The sequence below is a fragment of the Pteropus alecto genome, unplaced genomic scaffold (assembly GCF_000325575.1).
Source record: "Pteropus alecto unplaced genomic scaffold, ASM32557v1 scaffold280, whole genome shotgun sequence".
In the NCBI taxonomy this organism is placed as follows: Eukaryota; Metazoa; Chordata; class Mammalia; order Chiroptera; family Pteropodidae; genus Pteropus; species Pteropus alecto.
Window position 1 is genome coordinate 638,482 of NW_006430057.1, and position 12,418 is coordinate 650,899.

Consider the following 12,418-nt stretch of genomic DNA (forward strand, 5'->3'; position numbering starts at 1 on the left):
GAAAGGTTTTCTTCCATAGACTGGTCAATATTTAAACTAACCTATAGGCACGAAGGCATAGATTTGTTGGGACTATTTTTCTCATTGGCCTAAGTTATTTTTATGAATTTAAGGAGTGTCCATGTTTATTTCTTTAAGCTTATCATTGTTTACCAATTTAGAAGCTTGAGACTGGAGAGGGCTATTGGACTGTCAAAGGTTTTTCAAGAAGGCACAAATATGTTAGAACTACAGGGCTCTAAAAGCCAGTTTTACCTCCTGGCCCCTCCCCTTGCATGTTTATTCTTCCAGTCTTTCATGTAAATTATAGCCATTTGAAAAGGAGATAAAGAGTACGCTCCCGTGTACTTCTTACTTTTTTGGCCAGCAAGGTAATAGGAGTTTCTTAAGGTCATGTCTGTGAAACTTGGCTAGAAGTTGAGCTCAGTCAATGTTACTGTCCCCGCCCCCAAATTTCTAGACTGAACATGCAGTTTAGATAATCCTCCAGCTTTTGGCTATGCCCTCACTCAGGTAATTATCCTTTTTTCCCCTTCTGCATGTTTCCATAAGGGCCTAACCAAAGTTTAAATTTTCAGAAAGCAGCAATAAAAAAAAAAAAAAAATTCTTCTAAGTTAGTATGTTTTTATGATAGTGTATATTGTGTTAATACGTACCAAGGACCAGTTCCCACCCTTGAGTGCCTTGACTTACCTTTATTTGCCTATGCGAAATCAGCTCATGGGACATTTTGATCTCAAGAAAAATGAAATCATCACTGTAAAAGCTGGCCCAGTAATCCTTGCTTATGATTTGAGAAAGTGGCAGCTAGAGGCCTCTCCTTTGAATTCTGTAGTCTTTTTCTTATGGTCTCTGTATAAGATCTCCTTTGCATGCTTCTAACTGGCAAACTCAATTATGAGTCTTTCAGCTTTGACAGATGCTTCACAGTGTCTTATCATCAGGGTCTCTGTCAGCCTTTGGGGTTAGCAGTGAGAGATTCCTGGAAACCTAAATGACCTGTTGTTTGTCCATGTCACCCCCACCCCACCCTGGGCAGTGGGGAAAGTGTGGGGAGGAGAGAAAATGCCTAATAAATACCTTCTGAAAGGTTGACCTTTAATCATTGTCCAGAAGAAGAAAAGAGGAGGAGAGGAAAGCCCAGGAAAAGAGGAAGAAGGCCAGGGTCAGGAGGAGAGCACTGAAGGAAAGGGACAGTCACCGGCAAAGGAAACGGGACAGAGCCAAAGCTGAGGCACCTCAAGAGCCGGACTCTTCGGAGGAGTTGGAGGAAAGAAAGTTCTTGCTGGCTCAGAGGCAGGTGGAGGCCTTTCGGTTGCTACGGGCGCTCCTCAGGAAAATTGCAGTAAGGCTCTTTCTCATTTGTTTCTTCTTCAATTTTGGTAGGTACTGACCTTTCTGAGACACAACCCTCCCATTTCATAGTCAATATTTAAAACTGACTGCGTAGAAGACACATTGCATTCATTAGGGTTTATTTTCAATAGGCCGATCTCTAATAACCCCAGTTGTGGGTTCACAAAAGGGGTACCCAAATTCTCTCAAGGAGTTGTGTCTCTCCCTTGCTGTCTGTGTTGCTAAACTTCAGAACAGTTTTACTGGAGCAGTGTAGCTAGTGTATCTTCTTTTCTAAGTTCCTAATGGATGTAACAGAAAATGCCAGGGGAAAGGAATAGGTGACATGGATGTTAGTTTTGTAGTCTTCCATTAACTTTACTTGTCCATTTATCTGCAACAGGTTTGAATGAGAAGGGAGAGCTTTGAACAGAGAACTTTGTGTAGCAAGCTCCTGTTAGTCTAGTCTTAAAGTATTTGCTGAAGAATTTCTCGCATTGTGGAGCAATTGTTTTGTTTGGAAAGTTCCAATTTTGGAAGGTTTTTTTCCCCCGCACTTACTGACCTCCTCAAGATAATCAGACTCAGCAGATGTCCGAGAGTAAAGGCCAGAAAGGATCCTGAACTACTCATTTAAAAATCCATATTTAGTGTTTTTTAATATTGTACAAAGAATAAATGACATTTGTATTAGATAGAGTTGATTTAATGTTTATTTGTAGTCTCAGTCTTTTTTTAATTAGCGAGGATAACCAATCAGGATCAGAAAAATATTACAAATCCATTTATAATAAGACTAGCTGGATCTATTTTTAGTTTACCTTAAAGACCACCAAATGTGACTCCTTTTAAAGAATTTATCTCTTTAAATGTGTGTGATGCCTAATTCTTGGCCCCATTGATACGTTATGCTGATTATACAGTCCCCACATTCTAATCGTAGGAAGCGGGTAAGCACTATACCCTGATTTGTGCCAGGTGTCAGTGGGAATATGGTACAAACTCTCCTAGCAGGGTGGGACCGTGGGCAGCACCTTTCACCTGCCCCGTGGTTGTGCAGAGGAGATTGCACCACAGATAAAACAGTAGTCATGACTACATTTTCTACTTGCTGTGTTGCTTCTGACTGAGGGCAGGCAGAGACACCCTTACCTGAAATCCATAGGAAGAAGCTGGCATGAAAAACAGAAATACAGGTTATCTTTTAAGCCAGGTGACTCCTTTGTAGACACACATTTCATCTACCAGTCTTTTCTTATTCTAGGATTTTCTGGGAGGTCTATAGAGCATTTTTTATTCCTCTTCATATCCCCAGTTTGAACAAATAAAAAAAGGGTCATATGCTTTGAAGGTATGTAAACTGCAGTGCCTTCTAACATAAGGATGGGCACAGACCTAATAAAAACTCATATTAGACTGAGGCATTTAATTTTATGCCTTCTGTGTCCCCAGTGCAATATTGTTCCTTATTTGGATCTATCCTAGGCTTTATTAGAAACCTCTTCACAACAATGTCAGAAATCCTAATTTTCTTTGGAATTTTTAATCTGTTTAGTTTTTCATGTGAGATTTTTAACCCTTTTCTTTGAAGGAATCCATGCAGTTTGACCTACAGGAAGTAGCTGTTGCAGGCCCTGAAGCTAATTGTGGTCTGAGGAACACACTGGAAATTCTAAAGAAAGAAGAATTAAATACCCAGTATCTTCAAAATCAGGAGAAAATACCAAAATATCAGGTTGTCAATTCAGACAATAACCAAAAACAAGAAATGAAGAAAAGAACTAGGGCTCACTTAGGCAACTCTTCTTACTACCATCAGAAAAAACAAAAAAGATATTCAACTAGAAATGAGATAAATGAAAAATTATTAACCGATGGATACAATCACAATTTTCTGTCTGACAAGGATTCCTTGCAAATTACATTAATTCAAGATCAATTTCTTGAGAAAGAAGATCACCTCACTTATAATAAATCTAATTCTTCCAGATTATCTGAGAGAGACCGTGGCAGGAAACAGAAGATCTATGAAACAGATGAATTTATTGATTATATATTAAACTATTATTATCAGATTCCAAACAATACCTCTGTCTGCTTAGAACCAAGTCACACAACAAGCACATGTCAGTGGCAGAAGTCTGTCTATGCCAGGGGAGATGGATTTCAAATCCATTTGAAAAAGGATAAGCATCCCTCAACCAGGTCGAAGCAAATGCAAAACCTAGAAAGGAGAGAACAGGCTCAAGAAGATGAGTACGGGACAAAGATTTATACTCAGCGTCCTGCACATAAACCACAAAAGAGAGGAAAAGTGGATTATACCAAAGAATGTACTAAGAAGTTTAAAAGTCATTGCAATGACACAGCCAGTGAAGCTGATGATCAGCTGACCACAACTGATGAAAAGAGCTATCTGTTGGAAAAGACCCATGCTTACCAGGTCAATGATTCCATATGTACAGGTGAAAGTCAAGCTTCCTCACCCAACAAGAGGGTAGACTTAGATTTGGAGTTGACAGATTTCTTAGAGGAAATTAGTAGTGATTCTGAATGCTTCAGTGAAACACTTAGTGTAAACCAACAGGAGGAACAGAAGTCTGTGGCCACATATGATCGCTCCCCAGAAAAAGGATCTCTTGATGCTGATGAAATTATCACTTGCAATCAAGAAGTTACATCAAGTCAGCAGACCTTGTATTCAAAGTGGAAACATGAAGGGGAAAAGAAATACTCTAAATACCAGCTTAGGAAACCAAGCAAGAGCTCCAAATATGAACTGAGATGTTCAGGGTTTGAGGGTGAAAATACTTCCATGAGAAACAAGAGCGACAACGAAAAGAGGAAAATACTAGCCTCCAAATACTTCGATGAAGGCTACTACCATGAATCCGGTTGCAGTGACCTATTAGACCACATCACAAGAAAGAGGAGGTTTAGTGATAATATATTTGACCAGAAGGTGAACTATAGGCCCTCTCGTGTGCCAGTAACATCATCAGAATGTACTAATGCTTTCTATTTGGGGTATTTTCCCCAAAGAAGAGAGACTCTGTGGAAGTCAGACCATAACCAGGATGCAAGAAGGTTTAAAAGACATGAAAATTCTGCAGATTTCATGTTGACTCCAGATGATCATTATATCAGACGTAATAGTCAAGGGCACATTAACTATGGAAGCTATTTAGGAAACAACTCTACTGGTTCTTTATATTTTCAAATGTTTTGAAGATCTCTGAGATCAGGAACACCCTTATTCACAATGGACAATTTACAAGAACATTTAAAAACAAATATAACTATGTAGTGACAAGCAAGAGAGCAACATTTAAAAGCTTGAGCAAGGTCAAATGAAAAACTTTGCTTCTCTTGCCAAAGTATAAAGCATAAGTCAAAATAACTGCAGGTGTGTTGGCAAGCGTTGGAAATACAAAATATCCAGTTTCTAAAGCTTGGTAAAACAATGTGCTTGCAAAACTTCCTGATCCAAGAACAGATGTTTCTATAGTTCAACTGCAACTTTAATTTGGAGCCAGCAAAGGAGCAAATTAACATTGACAGGTGTTGAGATAGCTCTCTTTGGCCCTTTAGCTCTCATGAGTTCATCATTTAGTATCATTTATCTTCAAAGAAGACAACAGTGAATGAATAAGGATCTTTTTACATGTTCTTTGATTTGGTCAGAACAGCATGTACAACAAACTTTCCTGACTTTCATCTAGAAATAACTATAGCTAACAGAAGAGAGACAACAGCTAGAATATATAATAGACTTCTTCATCACATTTGAGGGTTTCATAAGCACCCATCAGAAGGAAATTAATCTTATTTATGTGTTCATAGTACTCAAAGAGTTGTCCTTTTAGAAACAGTCTTGAAAGAAGAAAATCTAAAAGGGGCTCAGATTGTCCTTTGAGACTTATATGGACTGTGGACCATTAGCAGAGTTATTTTCGAAGAACCCCATGTCATTCCAGCCTAGAAAAGCAACAGGATTGAAGTGATGCAACCAGTGGGATCTGCAAAAGGAAATCTTGAAAGAACCTGGGCTACCAATAATGGCACTTGGGAAGAGAGAACATGACAGTATTCCATTCAGGTTATGTAATCCTTTCACTCAGGGTTTGGTGACATCAGGTTTTGAAAAGCCACTAAATATCCCCAAACTGACTTTTATTAAACAGTAACAAGTGCCTCCTCAATCCTCAATAATGCTATGGAGTTAGGAAGAGTCAAGGGCGACACTCATAGTTTTCTAGTTAGGGAAAGTCGTATGTATGCAGGATTTGTAAACTCTTGACAAAAGCAACTTATCTTTTTACCTACTGGTTTTGGACTTCTTGAATATGTTTTTAAATTGAGATATTTTATAGATTTGTAAAGACATCTTAATGCAATACATCTTCCGCTGAAAGCTTGGCTGATTCATTCTGCTTTATATTGGATTTAGGGCCTCAGGGGCAATAGATGACCTTTTTTCCCCAAGAAAGCTATACCTGACTTGGCAATTGAAGACATCAATGAGATTAGACTACCTGCAGCAAGAAAAGGTTTTTAATACACAAGATAGTGGAAGACAACATTTTCATATGGCATGATTCATTTCCGATAGAGTCCTAACTTGATAGAAAAGTACCAGCTGGTAGAGCCAAGGTAGGATTGCCATTCAGTGTAGTCGCCCAGAATGACAAGGCACAATGTGTGCTTATAACCAGCCTCTCGAGCAACCTGATATATGAAGGGACTATAAAATCTTATCTAAAGTGAGAGCCACACATTGTTTCATTGATCTCTTCTAATTACACTTAATAGAAGTATGCTAGTACATGCAAAAGTTGAGAACTGAGTGTAACCTAGCAGAATGTTTATTATTGTTAACATAATAACCAACAGATGATTCGTTGGCTCTCTTGTCTTCAGTTCCACTTTCAAGCCAGTGACTCTGCCATCAAAACTAGGTTTGGCTTGTCAAATCTGAAAAATCGTTCATGGGGCGAGTGCCTTTTTTCCTTTAGGACTAGCAATTATTATTAATGTTCAAAGTACTGTTGTCCAGAGAGGCCTTTTAAGCAACTAACAGCTTGTATTCATCAGACAACTTTCGGCAACTAGTTATTATTCTCCTTCAGCGAGACCCTGCCTCCTTGTTTTTTCATATTTCATGCCATTCAAACAAAGAATGTTATGGGTTTGTAATGGAAAGCAGCTATGCTTGTTTTGAAAAAAAAAAATCTCAATTTTTTCTGTCATTTGATAATTTTTTTGTGTGGAGATTTTAGGCATGGAAACAATTTGCTGCTCAGTAACCAGACATAAAAAATAAATTGCCGAAAACAGCATGTGATTTTTGTGTGTGTGTGTAATAGAACTGGTGCTAAGTCACAGCTATCTATATATTTTTTTCTTTTTGTTATTGTTGTTTGGTAACTGAATACCATTGTAGAAGAAAGCCAACCTAGAAGAAAGTAAAAATGCTGGTTTTATGTTTACTTTCTATACCACAATGGATTTTTATGTCTTGTGGTAACACATTCTAGATTTGAGTAAACCTTTTTTTGTGTGTAGGACTTAAAGGAGGAAGCGAACAATTTATCCTGTACTGTTCAACTGAATGGCTTAATAAGGAATAAAATAGAACTGAAAATATTGTCATCACTTTCTATTAACATTGTTTTCTGTTTTGCTGTTATTTAAGTGGGGCAAAACTATTTTTTCATCTTTATTCTACGTGCTATTATCTAAGGGCCTGAACTTTAAACTTTGTCTTTTTAAATAGGTGTTTTCATCTTTTTCCTTGTATGTGCTTCTGATTGTGTTTTTAAAAGCTCAAAATTTGTCAACATGCTTTTGTTCAATTTGTTTGAATTTCTCAGGTAGAAAGCCATGTAAACTGGTCGTTTTGAAAATAACCAAATAAATGTATTTTTACTTGTTGCAAGACTGTTTTAAAATGCTAACTCAAATAAATGCTGACGATTCCACAATGGCAGGGGGTGGGGGAAGTTTCTACCTGTAGTATGCTGCCTTGCACTAATGTTGCTGATCCTTTTTCTCATTTGTGCTAGAGAAATAATACATATTTAATTTTCAGATAGATTAAAAATAAAGTCATCATAGTGAATAGAGCCTTGGTTATGCAACTTTTCCCTTTATGATGCTAGTTTATGGGAATGGACTGTCGGAAATCAAACCAATTTTTATTTTCATTTTGGATAAATTGAAATTGTGGTATTGGGACTTAGGACTCTCCTCCTTTAAGCCAAGATTTTATCAGTGCTATGGAAAAGTAGCCAGCCGATAAATTCCAGGGAATCTCATCTCATCTCTTCAGTCCTTGGTGGAAGTGTTAAAGTTATACAGTGTCTCAAAACAAGTGTGTGTATGGGATGGGGAGTCTAGTCAGAGAAGCTAGGGGCCTCAGTAATCAGTCTTTGACCATTCACGAGAAATGTACAGAAGCTGCCTCTAAAGTATTATTTATGTAACAAAGGCAGACTGTACCTTAGATTCCAGTCTGGGCACTTGAGAGCTGAAAAGGTCCTTGTTTGGTTCAGAGTTCTTTCTGAAACAGCAAGGGCTATATGGATGCTTTTTCTGGATCTCAAGATTTGCATAGGTTTGACCCTCTGAGGTAAGGTGAATGTGACATTATGTAGAGAAGCCACAGATTGGGAGAGATACTGAAAACACTTAAATGCTGCTCAGGACCCAGAAATACTAGTACTGAAAATAGTGTCTCCGCAGGGCAAGAACAAACTTGTTCACCTGACACCTCCCCCACTGGCCCATGGTGGTTGGAACCCCTCCCACATCTTGAATGGCACCTTTTACGTAAAATGGTTTACAAATATGTGAGCTGGACTTGTTAAATTTTTAGATCAAAGTCCTGCCTTATAGTAATACCCTTTTACATATAATCAACACAGTGTTGATTTAGTTCTGAATAGAGGGAAATCAGGCTATTTGGGTTTGAAGCTTAACCAGGCTCTGGACATTTTCCTCTTGGCATCAGACAAACCTGTTTAACTTTGTAAAAGGAGTAGCCTAATCTTCACAAGCAGACATAACAGGCTTCTTGGCACAAGACAGGCAACTTGAATATTGAATGAAATCTAGTTGAGGAAAAGGGCACATTTAAAATCAACAAAACCAGGCAATATGGTTTAATAACAAAATGTGCAAAGCTGCTCTTTGGTTCAGGGAGTACATCTCGTAAGAAAACTGCCATTAAAAGGGCAGAACAACATTCAGAGTTATCCATGTTCATACAGCTGTCTATATGCAAATTTGATATCCTCCTCTTGACATGAAGTGAATTAACTTTACTGCTCTAAGGATTCTTGAACACTTTCCTAATCAGATACATTAAAAACAACAACAAAAACTGTCTGCCTTGGCACTTAAAGCTTTCTGTAAAATTACCCCTTAATATCCTTGCTGTGTATAGACCTCAAAGGCAGAAGTCTGATTTTGAGTTTAGAAAGTTCTGATTTAAAGAGGCAGAATTTGACATGTCACAAAAAATTAATTCAATTCACATTTTCTTAGCAGGACAGGCTGGCATTTGGTTTGTGGTGTGAGGCCTCTATGAAGTTTTGCCCCTTGTTTGTTTTGGAATACAAAAATAAATCACTCAAAAGTGAAACTCAGTGTTAAGATAAAGTAAAATCATTGAATCTGGTTCTTTAGATTAAGGTTTTAAAAGAATAAGACAACCCAACCACACTATACTGGGTAAAACCATTTTATTAACTGACCAAAGCACTTCATTTTGTTTTCTGATTTGAGGTAAAACCATTAGACACAGTTCACAAGAAAATACAATGAAAATACTATTCAACTACAATCACAAGTTTGAAACCTCACTAGTTGTTCAGATAATACTTTTACAAATTCATACAACTGTACAGTCTACTTAAGCTAAGTTTATTTTTAACCAATAGACCAATATCAAAGACCTAGACACTTAATTACTACTCTTGAGTGGCTATAGTTTTGTGATAACAGAAAACTGTTACCCTATGAATATACTTCAAAAACCACTTGGCTAGTGATGTCTACTGTTTCCTCATTCTTCAGGGGTATGTGTGAAGGCTCTTAGGAGAGCAAACACCTGTTCTACACGCCCCTCATGTTAAATCATGTAAAATAACCATTGCCCCACCATGAACATGGGAATTGGGAAAATAGTCCTACAATCTTCTTCATGTATTTAGGTTTTTAGGCAAGCCAGCTGATTTTTCCCAAAGCTTTCTTTTGAAGGTTCAGATTGTTTTAATTTTTCACCGTTGTTTTAATTATTCACTGTAGATTACTGTTAGGGTGTCTGAATATCTGAAGGATGACAATGATGCCATCTAGAAACACCTAATGCATTTCTTCCAGCTCAGCCCAGCTTTGAGATTTCATTTCGTTACTGGACAATTCTCTTTAATCAATACTAAAGCCTTTGAGACACTGCAGATTTGCTTTAGAGGTAGATAAAACAGAAATCATGCAGCTAAGTCAATTGAGAAATAAGGGATTTACTGTCTTTCGAGAACATCATGACTAAAAGTTGATTCTTTGTTCTTGGTGTTTGAAGGACTTTGCACATTTTACATTTTTACCTGTTTGGAGGAAGTCTTACTTGTCTCTCAGGAAAAACAAATTTAAATTCAGCCTGTATTAATAACGATAGAAGAAAAACAGTACTAACATTTGTATTACAGCACTGCAGTTCACTTTCGGGATTGGTGACACAAACATCATGCATTCTAAGACAGAAATTAATTTTATCAGTATCACTAGTGATGTTAATTTAAAAACTTACAGCAAGTTCAAAACTTTTCTAAATATTGAAATTACCACATTTTAAAGACAGACTGGAATGTTACAAATGATTCTGCAAAATACAAAAATAGATATGCTTCCATTGAATGCTTTAATCATTTTTCCGAGCATTCTCATCTTTTGGTTCTTCCTCATCTGAGTACACGGTGGGCTCCTCCCCCTCCTTCAGCAGTTTGCCCACATGATGATACTTGACTGGAGGTAGAGAAGAAAACACAAATGGTCACTCTCCTGGTTATAGGCAATCACTACCACATTTCATGTTATTTATTAGAGGCCTACAGTCTACACAGTCTGGGCTTCTTAAGGGTTTTGTTTAGAAGACAAACATAAAACAGGTAGTGATGCCTGACAATGAGTGTGCAATGAGTTGTGTTTGTGTGTAAAAAGTGTTTAGAAGAGCTGGGCTCATGAGTTAGAAGGGCTGCAGAATACTTCAGGGAAGGATATGCTTTGGAAAATGTGCATAAGGATTTGGGGAGGGAGGGATTTCCAGAAAATGAAAACACCACATACAAAAGCATGCAGGTGAGACTGAAGATATATGGGGAACAATAAAGAGACCAAATTGGCAGGAAGAGAGTAAGAGGAAGGTTGGCTAAGCAGTGTGGGGAAATATGAGGGATGTGGAAAGCCAGTCTGAGGACTTTGGACTTATCCTATAGATGGCAAATGACATTTAAGGTTTATGACAAAGGAATGACATGATGAAATAGTGCTTTGGCAACAATGGTATCGCTGGTGTTGAGGGCAGATTACAATAAGGAGAGAACAGGAACAGGGTGACCAGGAGGCCGGTGGGCAGACTACCATTTGAAGGAACAAGAGCCAGGGGTAAGGGGGTGTTTGTGGGAGTAGAAAGGGAAGAATCCGAGATAATTTAAAGGAGCACTGGAAACATGAGTTAATGAAGTGGACTGGAGATTCCACGGACTGAAATGGGAACTCTGGAGAGGGAACCACTCAAGAGGGGACCATGACAGAAGATTTACTACAAGGACTGGAGAAGTTAGTATTGGCAAGAAGCAGGTTCTTGGAATCCTTTGAGAAAGTTCAAATTGTGGGAATTGTAACCACAGAATAAGAAGGTACAGAGAGGAAATGAAGCAGTGGTAAGAAACAATCACTTATCAGGTGGTTGATAGTGCAAGGGAAGAAATGATGATAATCTAGTGGAGAGGATAGCAGGAAATGAAATTTTTCTCCGACATAAGGAAAAAGCTATATGTAGTTAAAGAAGTGGTAAAAGATGCAGGAGAATGCTGGCGATGTTGGAGAAGACAGATTTAAGAGGATGAACTAGAATGCAAGACTTGGGAAAGGATGGAGTCAGCAAACTACCATCACAACGGCTGTATCACTGTGGCCAAGCTAATGCAGGGTTAATCATCTCAATGTCAGAGGCCAAGGGGACTGGGCCTCCTCTGAGTATGGTAGGAATTAAGAGTACCCAACCTGTCTAACCAGGTAATCAGAGCTGCTCTTGTGAAATAATAGCTAGGAACAATTGGAACTTCCCTATCTGAACATATTATAAAGGTTCCTAGGGTGCTGAGGACTTCTGCAAGACAAATAAAAGCTGGGTGGTGCCTGAGAAACCTGCCTTAAGGGGAATCCAAACCAGCCTAGAGTGTAACTGAAATTTCACAACGGGATTTGGGGTTAGCCTTTAGTTTTGTTTGTGTGTTTGTTTTGTTTTGGGGTGGGTGGGGAGACCTGCACCTTTTACTCTACCCATGAAGGCAAACCCTAACAAATAGCTTTTTAAGTTATAAATTACAATTAATTGGTTTCATTTAGAAGAATCTATTGTTACAAAGGCATCTTGAGGATGTAAAAAATGAGGGACTACATTAGAAAGCTGAATTATGTTTTCCAAGTAAAAAGACTTGCCTCTAGACTTGAACATTATATTTAGTCTGCTTGGGCTCCAAATTCTAAAAGTAGAGCCATATCTGCCTAATTATTAACCCAGAACTCTCTCTCTGAAGTCAGCATTAATTTCAAAGAAATTGGTCGGATTTAGCCAAAAGAGCCAGTAATATTTAACTGATTATAGGGAACAGCAAATAGAAAACTACATTTTACATGAAAAATCTTCAAATAAATCATCATGGTCTTTACTGTTCAAAGTAGGGCAAGATTATTATTCAAATTCTTAGCAATGAAATGTTGCTAAAGGGATAATTAAACACTTAGGTTTGACAAAAGCCAATTCCTCAGTGCTGAAAATTTGAACTTAACTTTTTC

The 12,418-nt window shown here is 37.9% G+C and overlaps 2 protein-coding genes across 8 annotated transcripts in view; one reads left to right on the plus strand and one right to left on the minus strand.

Annotated features, from left to right (window-relative positions):
- Positions 1 to 7,274, plus strand: part of LOC102879959 (A-kinase anchor protein 17B) — a 137,703-nt gene extending 130,429 nt beyond the window's left edge. For all 7 annotated transcript variants that reach the window (XM_025046108.1, XM_015589237.2, XM_025046121.1 and 4 more), the window contains 2 exons: positions 1,115 to 1,346; positions 2,928 to 7,274. In XM_025046108.1, the coding sequence (XP_024901876.1) occupies positions 1,115 to 1,346; positions 2,928 to 4,565 (1,870 nt within the window). In that variant the 3' untranslated portion in view covers positions 4,566 to 7,274. The remainder of the gene's footprint in view (positions 1 to 1,114; positions 1,347 to 2,927) is intronic.
- Positions 7,275 to 9,064: 1,790 nt separating this feature from the next.
- Positions 9,065 to 12,418, minus strand: part of PGRMC1 (progesterone receptor membrane component 1) — an 8,437-nt gene continuing 5,083 nt past the window's right edge. Inside the window, exon 3 of the mRNA XM_006904704.3 lies at positions 9,065 to 10,363. Coding sequence (XP_006904766.1) covers positions 10,260 to 10,363 — 104 coding nt within the window. The 3' untranslated portion in view covers positions 9,065 to 10,259. The remainder of the gene's footprint in view (positions 10,364 to 12,418) is intronic.